The 13,751-nt window shown below is 32.1% G+C and overlaps 1 protein-coding gene across 1 annotated transcript; it reads right to left on the reverse strand.

Annotated features, from left to right (window-relative positions):
* Positions 1-4,128: 4,128 nt before the first annotated feature.
* LOC132316255 (uncharacterized) lies at positions 4,129-6,165 on the reverse strand. The gene is made up of 2 exons (XM_059814765.1): positions 6,108-6,165; positions 4,129-5,965 (listed from the first exon to the last, which is right to left on the reverse strand). The coding sequence occupies exon 2, from the start codon at positions 5,383-5,385 to the stop codon at positions 4,315-4,317; it is 1,071 nt and encodes a 356-aa protein (XP_059670748.1). The 5' UTR covers positions 5,386-5,965; positions 6,108-6,165; the 3' UTR covers positions 4,129-4,314.
* Positions 6,166-13,751: the final 7,586 nt, after the last annotated feature.

Raw genomic sequence — 13,751 nt, forward strand, 5'->3', positions numbered from 1 at the left:
CTGCGCACGAAGACTATTCCATTAGTACGTGTACAGTGGAGTCATCATAGTGCTACAGAGTCTACTTGGGAACGGGAAGATATTATCCGTGCCAAGTATCCAGAACTTTTTTAAGACAGGTATGTAGTGAATTTCGGGGACGAAATTCCTTTATTAGGGGGGGAGAATGTAATACCCCGTAATTTTAAAGAATGTATTTAAATAAATTTTGTGTTAGGTTAATTAATTTTATTTATTTGTGCATACTACATTATTTTATTAAATTCATTTAATTGTGCATGTAAATTAATTGTGTATGTTAAAATAGTAAATGTATTCATTTAATTGTGCATGTATTAGTTTAATTACTTTTATTTGTTGATTATGTTTAATTAAGCAATATTAGTTAATTAGAGTATTATATTTGTGTTATAAAGTATTATGATGATATAATATATTATTTTGTAATAACAATAATAATAATTATATTAGTTTAATAATAATAATAATAAGAATATAATAATAATAATAATAAAAGTTTATTAATAATAATATTAGTAATAATAATAATAATATTTATAATAATAATAATAGTATTAAACCAAAGTCATGATGAAATTAGAGATTAGGATAGGATTGCATCAATGGTTATGGTTGGAATTAAAGCCATATAGGTAGGAATATGAGAAATGGGTGAGAAGTTATTATAAATTAGATATTTGTAATATTTATATTATATATTTTGTCTATAAATTAACTAGCTTGCCTTAGAAAAAAAAAAAATAAAGGGAGTTAGAAGCAAAGTATAAATTCTAGAGAGCTATTTTATAAGAGTGAAAGGAAAAGAGAAAGAGAAAGAAGCTTGGACCGGTGTAGGCAATTTTACCTGACTACGCGCAGACCGGCGGATTTATTTTAAATCCAAAAAGGCAAGTTATTATCTACTTTTCCCCTTTGAATTAATAAATTAATTGTTTAGTTTAGTTTTATGCATAGAGCCAAGGTTTAGAGGTTAATAAATTATTAATTTTATTTTATTCAAATTAATGGAATTTTAATTATATAGGATGGTATATATTTATTTAATGTCCTATGAAATTAATAATGGCTAAAAATAATTAAATAAGACTTTAGGGATTTTTCTAGAATTTTCTAGATTTTTCCGGGCATTTTCTGCAATTTCCGGCGACCTTCCGGCGAGTTTTCCGGTCGCCGGCAGTGGGGGAGACGACCGGAGTGATCCGGTGCGACGCGGCGCACCATAGGAGGTGTACGCGCGCATCCTGGCCATTAGTGGAGTCTGATTGATCCGGTGCATCGCGGTCCATGATACCGCGGTACACCCGGATCTGTGGGCGTTGGATGGAGGGAAGATAGGGTGAGATGATCCGGTGTGACGCGAGTACGGAGTCCGGATGCAGCCAACCAACCAGGAAGTGACACGTCAGCAAGGCACCCTTAGTGCGCGCGTGGCAGCGCGTGCGCGCGCGTGGGAGCGCGTGGCTGATGCCAGACGCGCGTGGAGGCGCGTGGGAGAGTGGGGAAGGTTGGGCTGCGCGTGGGGAGGCTCTGGGAGGCGCGTGAGGGCGCGTGTGGGGTCCCTACAGCTGCTGGAAATTACCAGAATACCCCTAGGGCCTGTTTTGTAAATTCCAGAACCTTAAACTTGGATTTTTAGGTACTGTGTTGGTAATTACGGGTTTAACGGGCCACGAAATTATTATTTTAATACCCGTTACTTATTCTTATGGCCGATTAATCTTTTCTAAGCATTTATTGGCTCGTTCACAGTACAGATACTAATGTGATTTATTTAACGACATTGTTAAATATAAATAGTGTTATTATCGTATTTAATGGTATCAAACATTACTGTTAAATTAAATAAGGCCATGGTTTTAGTCAGATAAATTATCCATGATATCTTATAGGATGTTTATACTGTTAATTGATCTATAAACCATGATTATTATGCTGTGTGCATTTCAGGAAATAAATGGACTGTTTAATTATGTCGCATTTATATTATATGGATGTGTTGCCATATAGAACCATATGAGCTGGCTAATAAGTTTAGACTCATTTATACCTTATGCATTCGTTGCGATAGACAGATGTGTGGCTGTCGGGGTATGTGGTTTAATATTATTGGCATGTGTTGCCTAATTGACATACTCGGTATATTTCTTAATATTGTTGGCATGTGTTGCCTAATTTATATGCTCAGTATATTCATCAGTACTTTGCGAGGTGTTATCACTGTGTAGTTCGTTATAGTCTGTGTTGTCAGTACCGTGCACCATGTATAATAGCTGATTTCCCGGGTAGGGAAAGGCGACACTTAACCACCTAGTGTGAGTCTAAGTGATCACCGTCTATTCTGGTTGAGGTCATGTTATACATCGGATAGTTCCCATAGGATGTATACAGATATAGTACTCATCCGATTCATAATGATTAATTTATTGGATTCTCTGATTTGGGTCATAGTAGAGAGGACTTGCTCGTGGGGTTGACCCACCATTGTTGTTATTTCAGGATACGGTCAGTATCCGTTTCAAGGCTGAGGTTAGCAGTGTGGGACCATCATCCGAACTCATCTACTCCTACGATCCAGTGCAGGGTAGAAGTTTTATGTAGTATTTCAGTTTCAGTTTTTATTTACTTTTGACGTTGAACTCTCAGGGTTATATTTAGGGATCCCTGACGTAGGATTTCCAAGTTGTAATGAAGTACTGTATTAAATAAAGGATGGATGGATGTTGTATTATTTAATGTTTCTTTCCTGTCTAAATTCTTTTATTTCCATCATTTTGTATTCCATGCTTGTATATTGCCAATTGTTTTTGATATCCCTCGTTTTTCGTGTATAAGCCTGATCAACTTATGCGTGGAAAATGTGGGGGTGTCACACAAACTCATATATGTATATATATATATATATATATATATATATATATATATATATAAACACCTAAATTCTTTTTTCTTTTTTTTTCTCCCCTCACACTATATACCTACGCGCGTGTGTGTGTAAACACCTAAATTCTTTTTTTTGCTTTTTTCTCCCCTCACACTATATACCTACGTGTGTGCGCGTGCGCGCACGCTTATACATGGATTCATAATAGAGATATATTGATTAGCAATAAAATTATATTTAAGCCATGTATAATTAATAAAATAAAATTGAGTACAACCACGAGAGGGAGAAAATTCACCATGTAGAATGTGGTTTGAAAGAAGACAGAAAGTATGGTAAGCAAATTATTTTGTACGTGTACTTGTGTAAACAATGAATAAAGTTTTAGGAAACTTTTGCAACTATTAGGTGCTTGTATATTGGTTGTCTAAGTACTCCCTTTTCTTTTCATTGATCCTCTCGCAACCAGAGCAACAGAGCTGTCCTCAATGTAAATTTTCGGATGCAGTCAATGTCATCCCCTTCATACAAAAATATATGTATTTGCGGTCTCTTATCTAAAACAAACAAGACATTCAACACTAGGTTATCAAAAATGAATTCTACTACAAGATATATATTTTATCTAAGGGCGGATTCAAGGGTGGGCGAAGCTGGGCTTCAGCTCACCCCCAAATTTTTTTTTTTTTTATCATACTACTTTAAGCCCAACCCAAAAAAAAAAAAAACAGTAATGGTAGCCCAATCCAAAGTTAGCCCACCCTATTCAGAAAGACTAGATCCGCTCTTGATTTTATCATATGATATACACCATTCTAATTTATCAAAAATGAATTCTACTATAAGATATATACCATTTTAATTTATTTTATCATATGTTATATATATATATATATATATATATATATATATATTTGGGTAAGTCAATATATATATAACATTGATTTGTACGAGGATCAAAATGGTGAAAAGTTAAGGGTACCTTTGTCAAGCCATGCCTTTGCTTGAGCAACTAACTTCAAAAAAATTAATCAACTAAACAAAAATAAGGTCACTTGTCAGAAAGACCTTTCACTGCTAAATTCCAAGAATATAGCCCTAACTATCCCATTTTTTTACCATGCAGAATTTAGCACAACAGCTCATTCTGGTTAAATTCAAACACAAATGGCATTTTAATCAGAACTTTTCAACCCAAATAAAATGAAATGGAAGCACCATATAAGTGACATAAAATGCACACCAAAATAATAAAAATAAAAATAATAAAAAAAAAACCTCCACAAAGAAAGGTGTCAATTAGCTATATATTACTGAAAGAAACTTTGGCAGTGAAAAGGGAAATGAATGAGCCTGGATCTTAACCAACCTTAGCACCTCACAGCAAACCCCCATCCTATCCTTTATCCTTCTCACTTCACTCGCTTGTGCTCAGTGGGGATGATGTTTCTGATGCCACCAGCAGCAGCCAACCTCGATAACTTCTCTGGCACTTCAACTTCGTCCCTCAAACACCTCTTTTTCCTTCTATTCACGATTTCAAGTTCTTGTTCAAGTTGCTCCACTTGATGATTCAAGCACTTGACTTTTTCAATGCAATCCTCACACGTTGCCCGGCCAACAGTGCAATCTTGCCAAACAAATTCCTCATGCTTCGGAGTAAGGAATTTCTCAGGCTTCGGAATAAGAAATTTCTCAGGCTTAGGATTGAAACAGCCCTCCTCCGTGCATTCTTGCCAAGCAAATTTCTCTGGCACTTCAACTCCATCCCTCGAATACCTCTGTTCCCATTTCTTGAAGTTTTCCTTGTTTTGATGACTAAATTCCTCGAATAGCTTGACTTTTTCATTGTAAGCCTCAACTGTTTGGCTGCCAGCCGGGCCTTCTTGCCCAACAATTTCCTCCCATGTTTTCTTTTTGTTTTCCTTGTTTTGATGTTTAAGTTGCTCGGATCGCTTGACTTCCTCAAATGTTTGGCTGCCAACCGTGCATTTTGGCCGAACAAATCCACAACTCAAATACGCCTTTTGCCATTCCTTCACATCTTCCTTGAATTCCTCGAATAACCTCGAACGAGTCTTTTCCCATTCCTTCCTTTCTTCCTCGAATTGACGTCCGAATTCCTCGAATAGCTTGACTTTTTCATTGTAAGCCTCAACTGTTCGGCTGCCAGCGAAGCCTTCTTGCCGAACAATTTCCTCCCATGTTCTCTTTTTGTTTTCTATGTTTAAGTTGCTTGGATCGCTTGTCTTCCTCAAATGTTTGGCTGCCAACCGTGCATTCTTCCCAAACAAATTCCTCGAATAGCTTGACTTTTTCATTGTAAGCCTCAACTGTTTGGCTGCCAGCCGGGCCTTCTTGCCCAACAATTTCCTCCCATGTTTTCTTTTTGTTTTCCTTGTTTTGATGTTTAAGTTGCTCGGATCGCTTGACTTCCTCAAATGTTTGGCTGCCAACCGTGCATTTTGGCCGAACAAATCCATAACTCAAATACGCCTTTTGCCATTCCTTCACATCTTCCTTGAATTCCTCGAATAACCTCGGACGACTCTTTTCCCATTCCTTCATTTCTTCCTGAATTCCTCGAATAGCTTGACTTTTTCATTGTAAGCCTCAACTGTCCGGCTGCCAGCGAAGCCTTCTTGCCGAACAATTTCCTCCCATGTTCTCTCTTTTTGTTTTCCTTGTTTTGATGTTTAAGTTGCTCGGATCGCTTGTCTTCCTCAAATGTTTGGCTGCCAACCGTGCATTCTTCCCAAACAAATTCCTCGGACTTCGGTGTAACGAATTTCTCAGGCTTCGGAGTAAGGAATTTCTCAGGCTTAGGAATTGCACAGCCCTCCTCAACAAATTTCTCAGGGTTTGGAATTGCACAGCCCTCAATGCATTTCTCAGGCTTAGGAATTTCACATCCCTCTTCTGTCCATTCTTGCCAAACAAAGTTCTCCGACTTAGGAATAAGAAATTTCACAGGCTTTGGAATTGCACAGCCCTCAACGAATTTCTCAGGGTTTGGAATCTCACAGCCCTCCCCACACCACATGCTTATCTTTTCCTTCAGTTCTGTAACAAAAATTAATTCGAGAAAATTAAATAAATATCACATCCTAACACTTAACAAGTCAATTTCTTGACTTAAAATTAACAAAAAATAAATAAATAAATAAAATAAGAATTATAAAGACAGGAATCAAAAGTTTCATACACCAAAATAAGCCTTCTTTCTCAGTCTTTGCAAGTAGACTTGTGTATTACTTTGCACTCTGGTAGAGTCAACCAAAAAGATTAGCAACAATAAAAATACCTCTGACTATTTATTAATATTTTCACTCTCAAATTTGATTTCCAAAATCACACAATAGATATATTAAAAAATATATATATCAAATCACACATATATTCGATTCAAAGAAAAATTCCAAACGTCAATATCTTTCTTTCTTTGTTTAAGTGTTTGTATATGGATGTTGATGAGCAATTAAATATCAATTTGGGGAGGGATCTGGAAAATCTAATCCCATCCTACCCCGATCGGAAAGGGAAAATAAATATAATAAAAAAAACGTCAGACAAAGATCTGTAAAAGAGAGAAGAAACTGATCTGATTTTTCTAGATAGATTTGTATCTCTCTCTTCTTTCTCTCAAAAACACTGATCTTCAATTGCCGATACACAAACAAGAAGAAGAAGAAGAAGAAGAAGAGGAGAGGGCTTACCGAGTAGTTGTAGGAAAACCCAACAAAAATTCTGGAGCCATCAATTTGAAAGACACGCGTACTTAAATAGTTTTCAAAAAAATAAAAAAATAAATAAAAATAAAAAAATTGTTTAATAAATATAAAGCCATATATACCCTCAATATTCAACCTTATATTCAATACAACATCCTTCACTCTCTTCCTTCTCTTCCCTAAAATTTCTTTATTTTCTCAATCTAAAACTGGGACTGAAATTCAGTTTCTTCTCTAAAAATTTACCTATCGATCTTTTTCAAATTCTCTTTAGTTTTTCCCTATGATTAGGGACTTACATTTTATTCATTTTCTTTGCCTGAAAATTTACTCAACCTCTCTTTGGCTTTCTCTATGTGAAAAGATTATTCACAATAAAATTTTTGAGTGAAATTTAAGCTCTGCATAATGTTCAAATCGAAATAATAGATCATGAACTTAAACTGAGTAAAAGTGGATCAAATTAGGGTTTCGAAATTGGCCCTAGTAAAGTCATGGAGATGGAGCACGTCCATATATAAAAATATACCCCCACTAAAAATTTTTGTTATTTCATTTTAGACCCTTAAATTTATAGCTTTTTGCATTTATACCTATAAAATTTTAAAATTACCCCCCTTATATAAATTTGCCCCCATGGTGATAGCAATGACAAAAACAGGAAACCCAACCTTCTCTTTCCACTATATTCAACCAACATTTTTTGCCCTTGAATTTATCACGTGACGTAAGTAATAGAATGTTTTATACATTTAGGAATATAAGTCGGATCTTTAAAGACCCTTAAGTGGCAAAATCACATCGGATTCGTTGCCTATTTGAGATTACCTTTCGATGTCTCTATCATTTTCCTTTTTTAAATAGTCGTTTGACCGTGTTCAAACCTTAGCATAATTATTACCACATAATTTTATCTCGTTTGATAGGAAAAAAAAAAAAAAAAAAAAAAAAGTCCAAAAAAAAAATTTACTAAAAAAATTATATCTTTTGTCAAGAAAAAAAAATCTCTATTGAATAAATTATCACTTTTGATAAAATCCCAAAAAAAAATATTTTTAATGAATAAATTATTTCTTTTGACGTGACCCATAAAAATAAAAAGTTACCCATTTTGTCAGGGCTGAAAATAAAAAAAAAAATAAAAATAAAAAAGAAAGAAAAAATAGTAAAGGAAGTAAAAAAGGGCAAAAAAAAAAAAAAACTTTAAAGTTGTATAAATGGTAGTTGTGATATTATAAAATAAGAGAATGTGCATTTGTGAATTTAATGACTTTTTTGTCATTTCCTTTAAAAGAAAAAAATAAACAAAGTGCAATTAGAGAAAAGTGAAGTGCGAATAGTCAATATCGCCTCCCTAAAAATAGAATGATTTGTGTGTGAATTCTAATATGTTTTTCATAAATATTTCATTCTCATGAGTGTTCATTTTATATTTTGATTTTAAAAATTTTGACATTAATATTCATTGTTAAATTGATATATTTCTTTAATAAAATTCATTGTTTTATATATGTCTTTATATCTTAATAAGATATGTCTTTATAATAATATTATGTATAGAAAATATTCAAAGCAAAAAATTTAATATATACAACATTTAGATTTTAGTTTTTGTATTTAACAAAGAATCTTAATGAATTCAACACTTAAAATTAATATAGTGTCAAATAAGTTTTCATATTAATACATTTAACACTTAAAATTTCAGCGCTTAATATTTCGTATCTGAAATTTTCAGTATCAAACAGCATAGTTCACCAAACCCCTACCTAAATTTTAAAATCACAAAATACCCTCATTTTTTATTTTTTTTATATGGAACAACAAACACCCACAACTTACCAACTATAACAAATTACCCCCATTTGATTAATTGAGGACTAAATGGAGTTTAGATATGAATAAGTATTTAAATTCAATTTTTTAATTATATATTTAACAATAACTACATTAAATTTTAATTGGAAATAATTTTTCTTTTTATAATTATAAAAAAAAAAACCTCAGGTTTTCATTCCATGTGTTATACTCTCCATTAATTGGAGAACTGTGAGAACATTTTTTTATTTTATTTTTTTTGAGATATTTTTATATCTCTATTTCACCAGTAAAAGAAATAAATATATTAGAACTTTCTAACTCATGAGTGGCATCAAGTCCTAGAAAATGTATAATTCTCAACTCAAAAAGAGATAGAATACATTAGGGGATAAAAGAGAGAAATTTTTATTATAATTTTGTTTTGGAAAGGTCAGAAAAATTCTTAAAAGTGGGTTAAATGTACACATAACACCTATATATTATGAAATTATTAGCATACCCTTTGAATATTTTCAGAAGAGTAAAAGGGCAAAGTCGACATTACATAATTACTTAATGTCAGATTTTGAAGGATATTTTTGCACAATGTTAACAAAATAAGTGAGTTATTGACACATTTTTTCAAATATGGGGTGAAAATATTATGCAAAATATACATTATACATGTTTTTTGCACTTGACCATATGTGTGTGTACATACCGAATAATTTTCAACACAGATATAAGAAAAAGGGTGGCAAGATCCATATAATTTTGGCCCGGAACCAATCCGAGAATATTTAAGTTTTTTGCAAAACCAATGTTACTAAAACAAAGACATGTTACGTGTACAATCATTGTGTTAATTGATTAATTGGGAATTGAGTTATGGATGGGATGGTGTGATGAATTGCTGGTTTTTGACTATAAATTGCAAGAACAATGCATTTGCTGCTTGAGGTATTTTGCAACTTTTGAGAGGGGGGGGGGGGGGGGGGGGGGGGGGGGGGGGGTTTAGTGCACTAAGGCTTTAAAAAATAATAAGAAAATCAGTAAATACAGGATGTGATTTAAAAATTATTTTTTATTTATTAGCTTTTAGTTTTGTAATTAAAGAGAGGATGTATGTATTTGTGATTGAACTAATATGTAAACATTATTTCTTACAAAAATTCACAATCAATACTATTTTACTTCTATAAAATTACTAGTAGCCCGCCACAAAATAGGTATCTTTTTAGCTTGTGAAATTTATTGTACTATATGATCGTAAAACCAAAATTTAATAATATTATATTAATTCAACAAAATAAGTAAACACAAGATAAACCTATTATTTTATGGCACCCAATTAGTTTTTGTAATTAAAATTCATTTTTATCAATCTAACCGTTTGATCAAATGTCCCTCTCATATACTTTTATATATATTATGGCATCCAATTACTTTTTGTAATTATAATTCATTTTTATCAATCTAACCGTTTGATCAAATGTCACTCTCATATATATATGTAGTATTGATCTCTTACTCCCCATAAAGCAAGAAAATTCTTCCGCACTTTTTATATAAAGTAAAAAAATTCTTCTGCACTTTTTATAGTGACCATTAAATTAAATCTAATAATCACATTCTAAACACATCAATATGCTTTCCTTTTAATACGTCACTATTTTCAGTTTTCAAATTTAATATTTACCAATACAATTAATTATAGTGAGTACTACAAAAATAAAAATAGAAATCTATTCACCTCTCATCACCATTAATTGGAATTTTTTTTTTCTATAAAAAAAATTTATAAGTGTCAGAAAATTGTATCCATAACTTGATATTAAAGTTGACATTGTCTGTTTGGGTGTAAAAAAGAAATTAAAAATTACACTATTGACATACAAAACAATGAAATATCGACTAAAAAATAATAAAAAATTAAAAATAAAATCTTTATTTTTTTATCTACTTGATTAACTTAATGTAATCTGTGATTTGCACTACACTTCACTCATAAAAAAAATTAATAGATTACAATTTAAATTATTGTATACCTCCCTAAATGTATACTATTTAAAAATTAAAAATTCAATCTATTTTTCTCTAACTCTTTGTCACAAATTCTAACTAGTTATAAACACATTTTAATTACTCATTTGTCATAATAAACCTCCCTAAATGTATGCTATTTAAAAATTAGAAATTCAATCTATTTTTCTCTAACTCTTTGTCACAAATTATAACTAGTTGTAAACACCTTCTAATCATTCATTTGTCATAATAAATCACACAATATATTTTTTTCTAGTTCTACTATAATAACAAAAATTTATTGACGTATTATTCTGTGAAATTTCAGATTTCCTTTGTAAATTAGTTATTTTTTTTTTAATATTTTCTTTAATACTGCTATTATTATACTATCATTATTTTTATTTTTTTGGTACTTACCTTTTATTGTTATAATTAATTGTATTAATAAATATTAAATTTGGAAACTAGAAATAATGATAGTGGTTTTGCATTAAAAGAAAAGCATATATGTGGGTTTGGAATATGACCATTAGATTAGTGCGGAAGAATTTTCTTACTCTACAGAGAGCAAGAGACCACTACTCGTATACATATACACGCATTCTTCTTCCTTAGGGTAATATCGGTCCTCTTGATTTTAAATCGTGATAGGGATCTTAACTAAGATATCATAGACATTCTCCTTTGCTACTGAGTTACCAAAATCAGAACTAACGAAATGTATTTTCTCTTCTTTCCCATCGAGAAGCGATCTATCTGTACGGACAAGCTCTTATCTGAAAAGGGTTGGAGGAAAATTCTAATTGGGGTCAGTGGAAATTGGCCAACTTCATTCGCTCAGACTTTCCCTATCCCGACCTCTTTTGGAGAGTGTTCTGTCCCTTAATACAAGAAATTTAGGAATTATCCGATTAACTGCCACTGTGAAACTTGCCTTCTGCCATTGTTATAGCTCCTGACTTAGAGGCCCTTCGTTTGAGAAACAACATTCTTAACGATGTCTCCCTTAGGGTTTACCCCACGAATGTGGATGAGAGCTCTGGTAAAGGTCTTCTTCTAGGTGAGGTTCTCTTTTCTGCTCTTCACTTGAACGTAGTTAGATTCCCTTTACACCCGTTCTTTTGTTATGTGTTCAATAAATTAGGGATTTCCCTTCTTCATATTAACCCTAACTTCCTTAGGGTAATATCGGTCACCACGACTCTTCCTTCCCCTCAGGTAACCATTCTAAAGGGTGAAACATAAAGACTTTACACCAGGGGTTCTAAAGAAGAATGTGGGGATTTTATAAATCAAACTATAATATAATAATATATATAATATTAATAAAAAATGAGATTTTACCTTAAATGTAGTTGCGTGTGCTCATAACCTAAGTCACATAAAGCGGGAGTAAGCGCGAATTCGAGAGCAGGAGCGTGAGAGCGGCACAATTAAGTCATAAGCGATGAGAATTTGAGCACTCCAGCTTTCACGCTCCACGCGCGCTCTACAATAATAATAAATAAATAAATAAAACCCTTACCTACCGTAAAGGTATTCTTGGCCAAAAGTAAAACCCTAAGTTAGATGACTAAGTTTTTTACACCTTTAATATGGAATATAAATATGCTTTAATAGTCATTTAATTTTTCAATTGTGTGCCTCAGTTGTTTCAGGCTCGCCTTGTGCCTAGGCTCCAAAGGACTCTTAGCACCTTAGTGCACCCTGGACCTTTGATAACACTAATGCATACAATTATATGTTGTTCTTTTCCCCACTCTTTAGCATCAACACATGCACACTAAAGGTGACGAAGAACGGTATCTATATGTATAGAACTGTATGTTCTCACCATCCTAAATGAATAAACTGTTAAGGAAACGAAAGTTTTTAAAACTTTATGAGGGCTTTTCAAAATAAAGATCTTGATTCATATGTAGATACAAGTTTTATGCATGAAGAATATGATGATACATTCAATTAGAGATCGAAAACTTACATCAAGGTTTGAGTAAATCTTAAATCTCTCCTCTAAAATGAATGTTCTCACTTATTGTAGATCCCTTTGCTAGATGTCTTTTCCTTGGATCTCCATCTTCTTAGTAATGATCTTACCCTTAGAAATCACCTATAAGCCTCCATGAATGACTTTGAAAAATTAGGCTTGTGGATGCCTCCATTAGATGAGAACACTAACCCTAAAATTTTAGAGAGAGAGAATATTTTTCTTGTCCTCTAAAATTATTACATAAAGCGTCACCTAAAATATACATGGACTCCATGTATATATAGACAACATAAAAATAATAATTAAAGACATTATATTTTTCTTAATCTCTAAAAGGAAATGTGATATCTCAAATCTAATAGGATTCTAATATCAAGTTGGGTTATGAGTGAGTATCATTCTGGCTTATTATTTTATTGGCTACAATGAATTAATAATTGGCCCGGTCCATGGACCCAATTAAATTAATTATAAATTAATTTCTACTCCACTAAAAGAAATTAATTGAACTCCAATTAAATAATAAATAACCTCTAAGTCAATATTGCACTTTAGCCCCTCTATGCATAATTAGTTATAGGATAAATAAAGCTATCAATCCGACTACTTAATTAATATATTTATTTTAGTACCTTTGATTATTTCTAACTGGATCACAATAAAACATTTGTTTGACAAAAATAATAATTAAAATAAATAAATATATAGAAAATTATTTTGTCTAAAAACACACGATGGCCTTCGAATTTACTTTGTGATCAATCATAATCAATACAAAATAAATACAAGTAACAATGATACAAATATTGAAAATATAACTCTCTAACTATTAATTACATAATTACCCAAAGTGCCGGTCTATGGATTCGGAAGAATTCACCGAACAAATCAAAGTAATTACTAATTAATAAAAGAGTCTATACTTCTCTCATACTTAAGAGTCAAATGGCATGCCAATGATAGGGAGAAATTACATACGATAGCTCTCGCAATATATCTCAACCTAACGCGGATCCAGTTCAAGTCTTAGTTAGTAATAAATTCATCCATAATTACTGATTATGAATAATTTATGATTACTATTTATATTCATGTATTAATCGCTATCACATACATATATAAATATCTTTTGTAATCAAGTGGATACTATCAATTCCATAAATAATCGAAATATAATACATTGAATTCACCACTGGTATAAAACATAAATATTTAAGATATGTTAGGTAGACACTATCAATCCCATAAATAATAAAAATAGAATACATTGAATTCACCACTTGTATAAAACATAAATATT

This window comes from Cornus florida, unplaced genomic scaffold, assembly GCF_030987335.1.
Source record: "Cornus florida cultivar Cherokee Brave unplaced genomic scaffold, ASM3098733v1 CherokeeBrave_3.0.0_Hap2_Chr07, whole genome shotgun sequence".
Taxonomy (NCBI): domain Eukaryota; kingdom Viridiplantae; phylum Streptophyta; class Magnoliopsida; order Cornales; family Cornaceae; genus Cornus; species Cornus florida.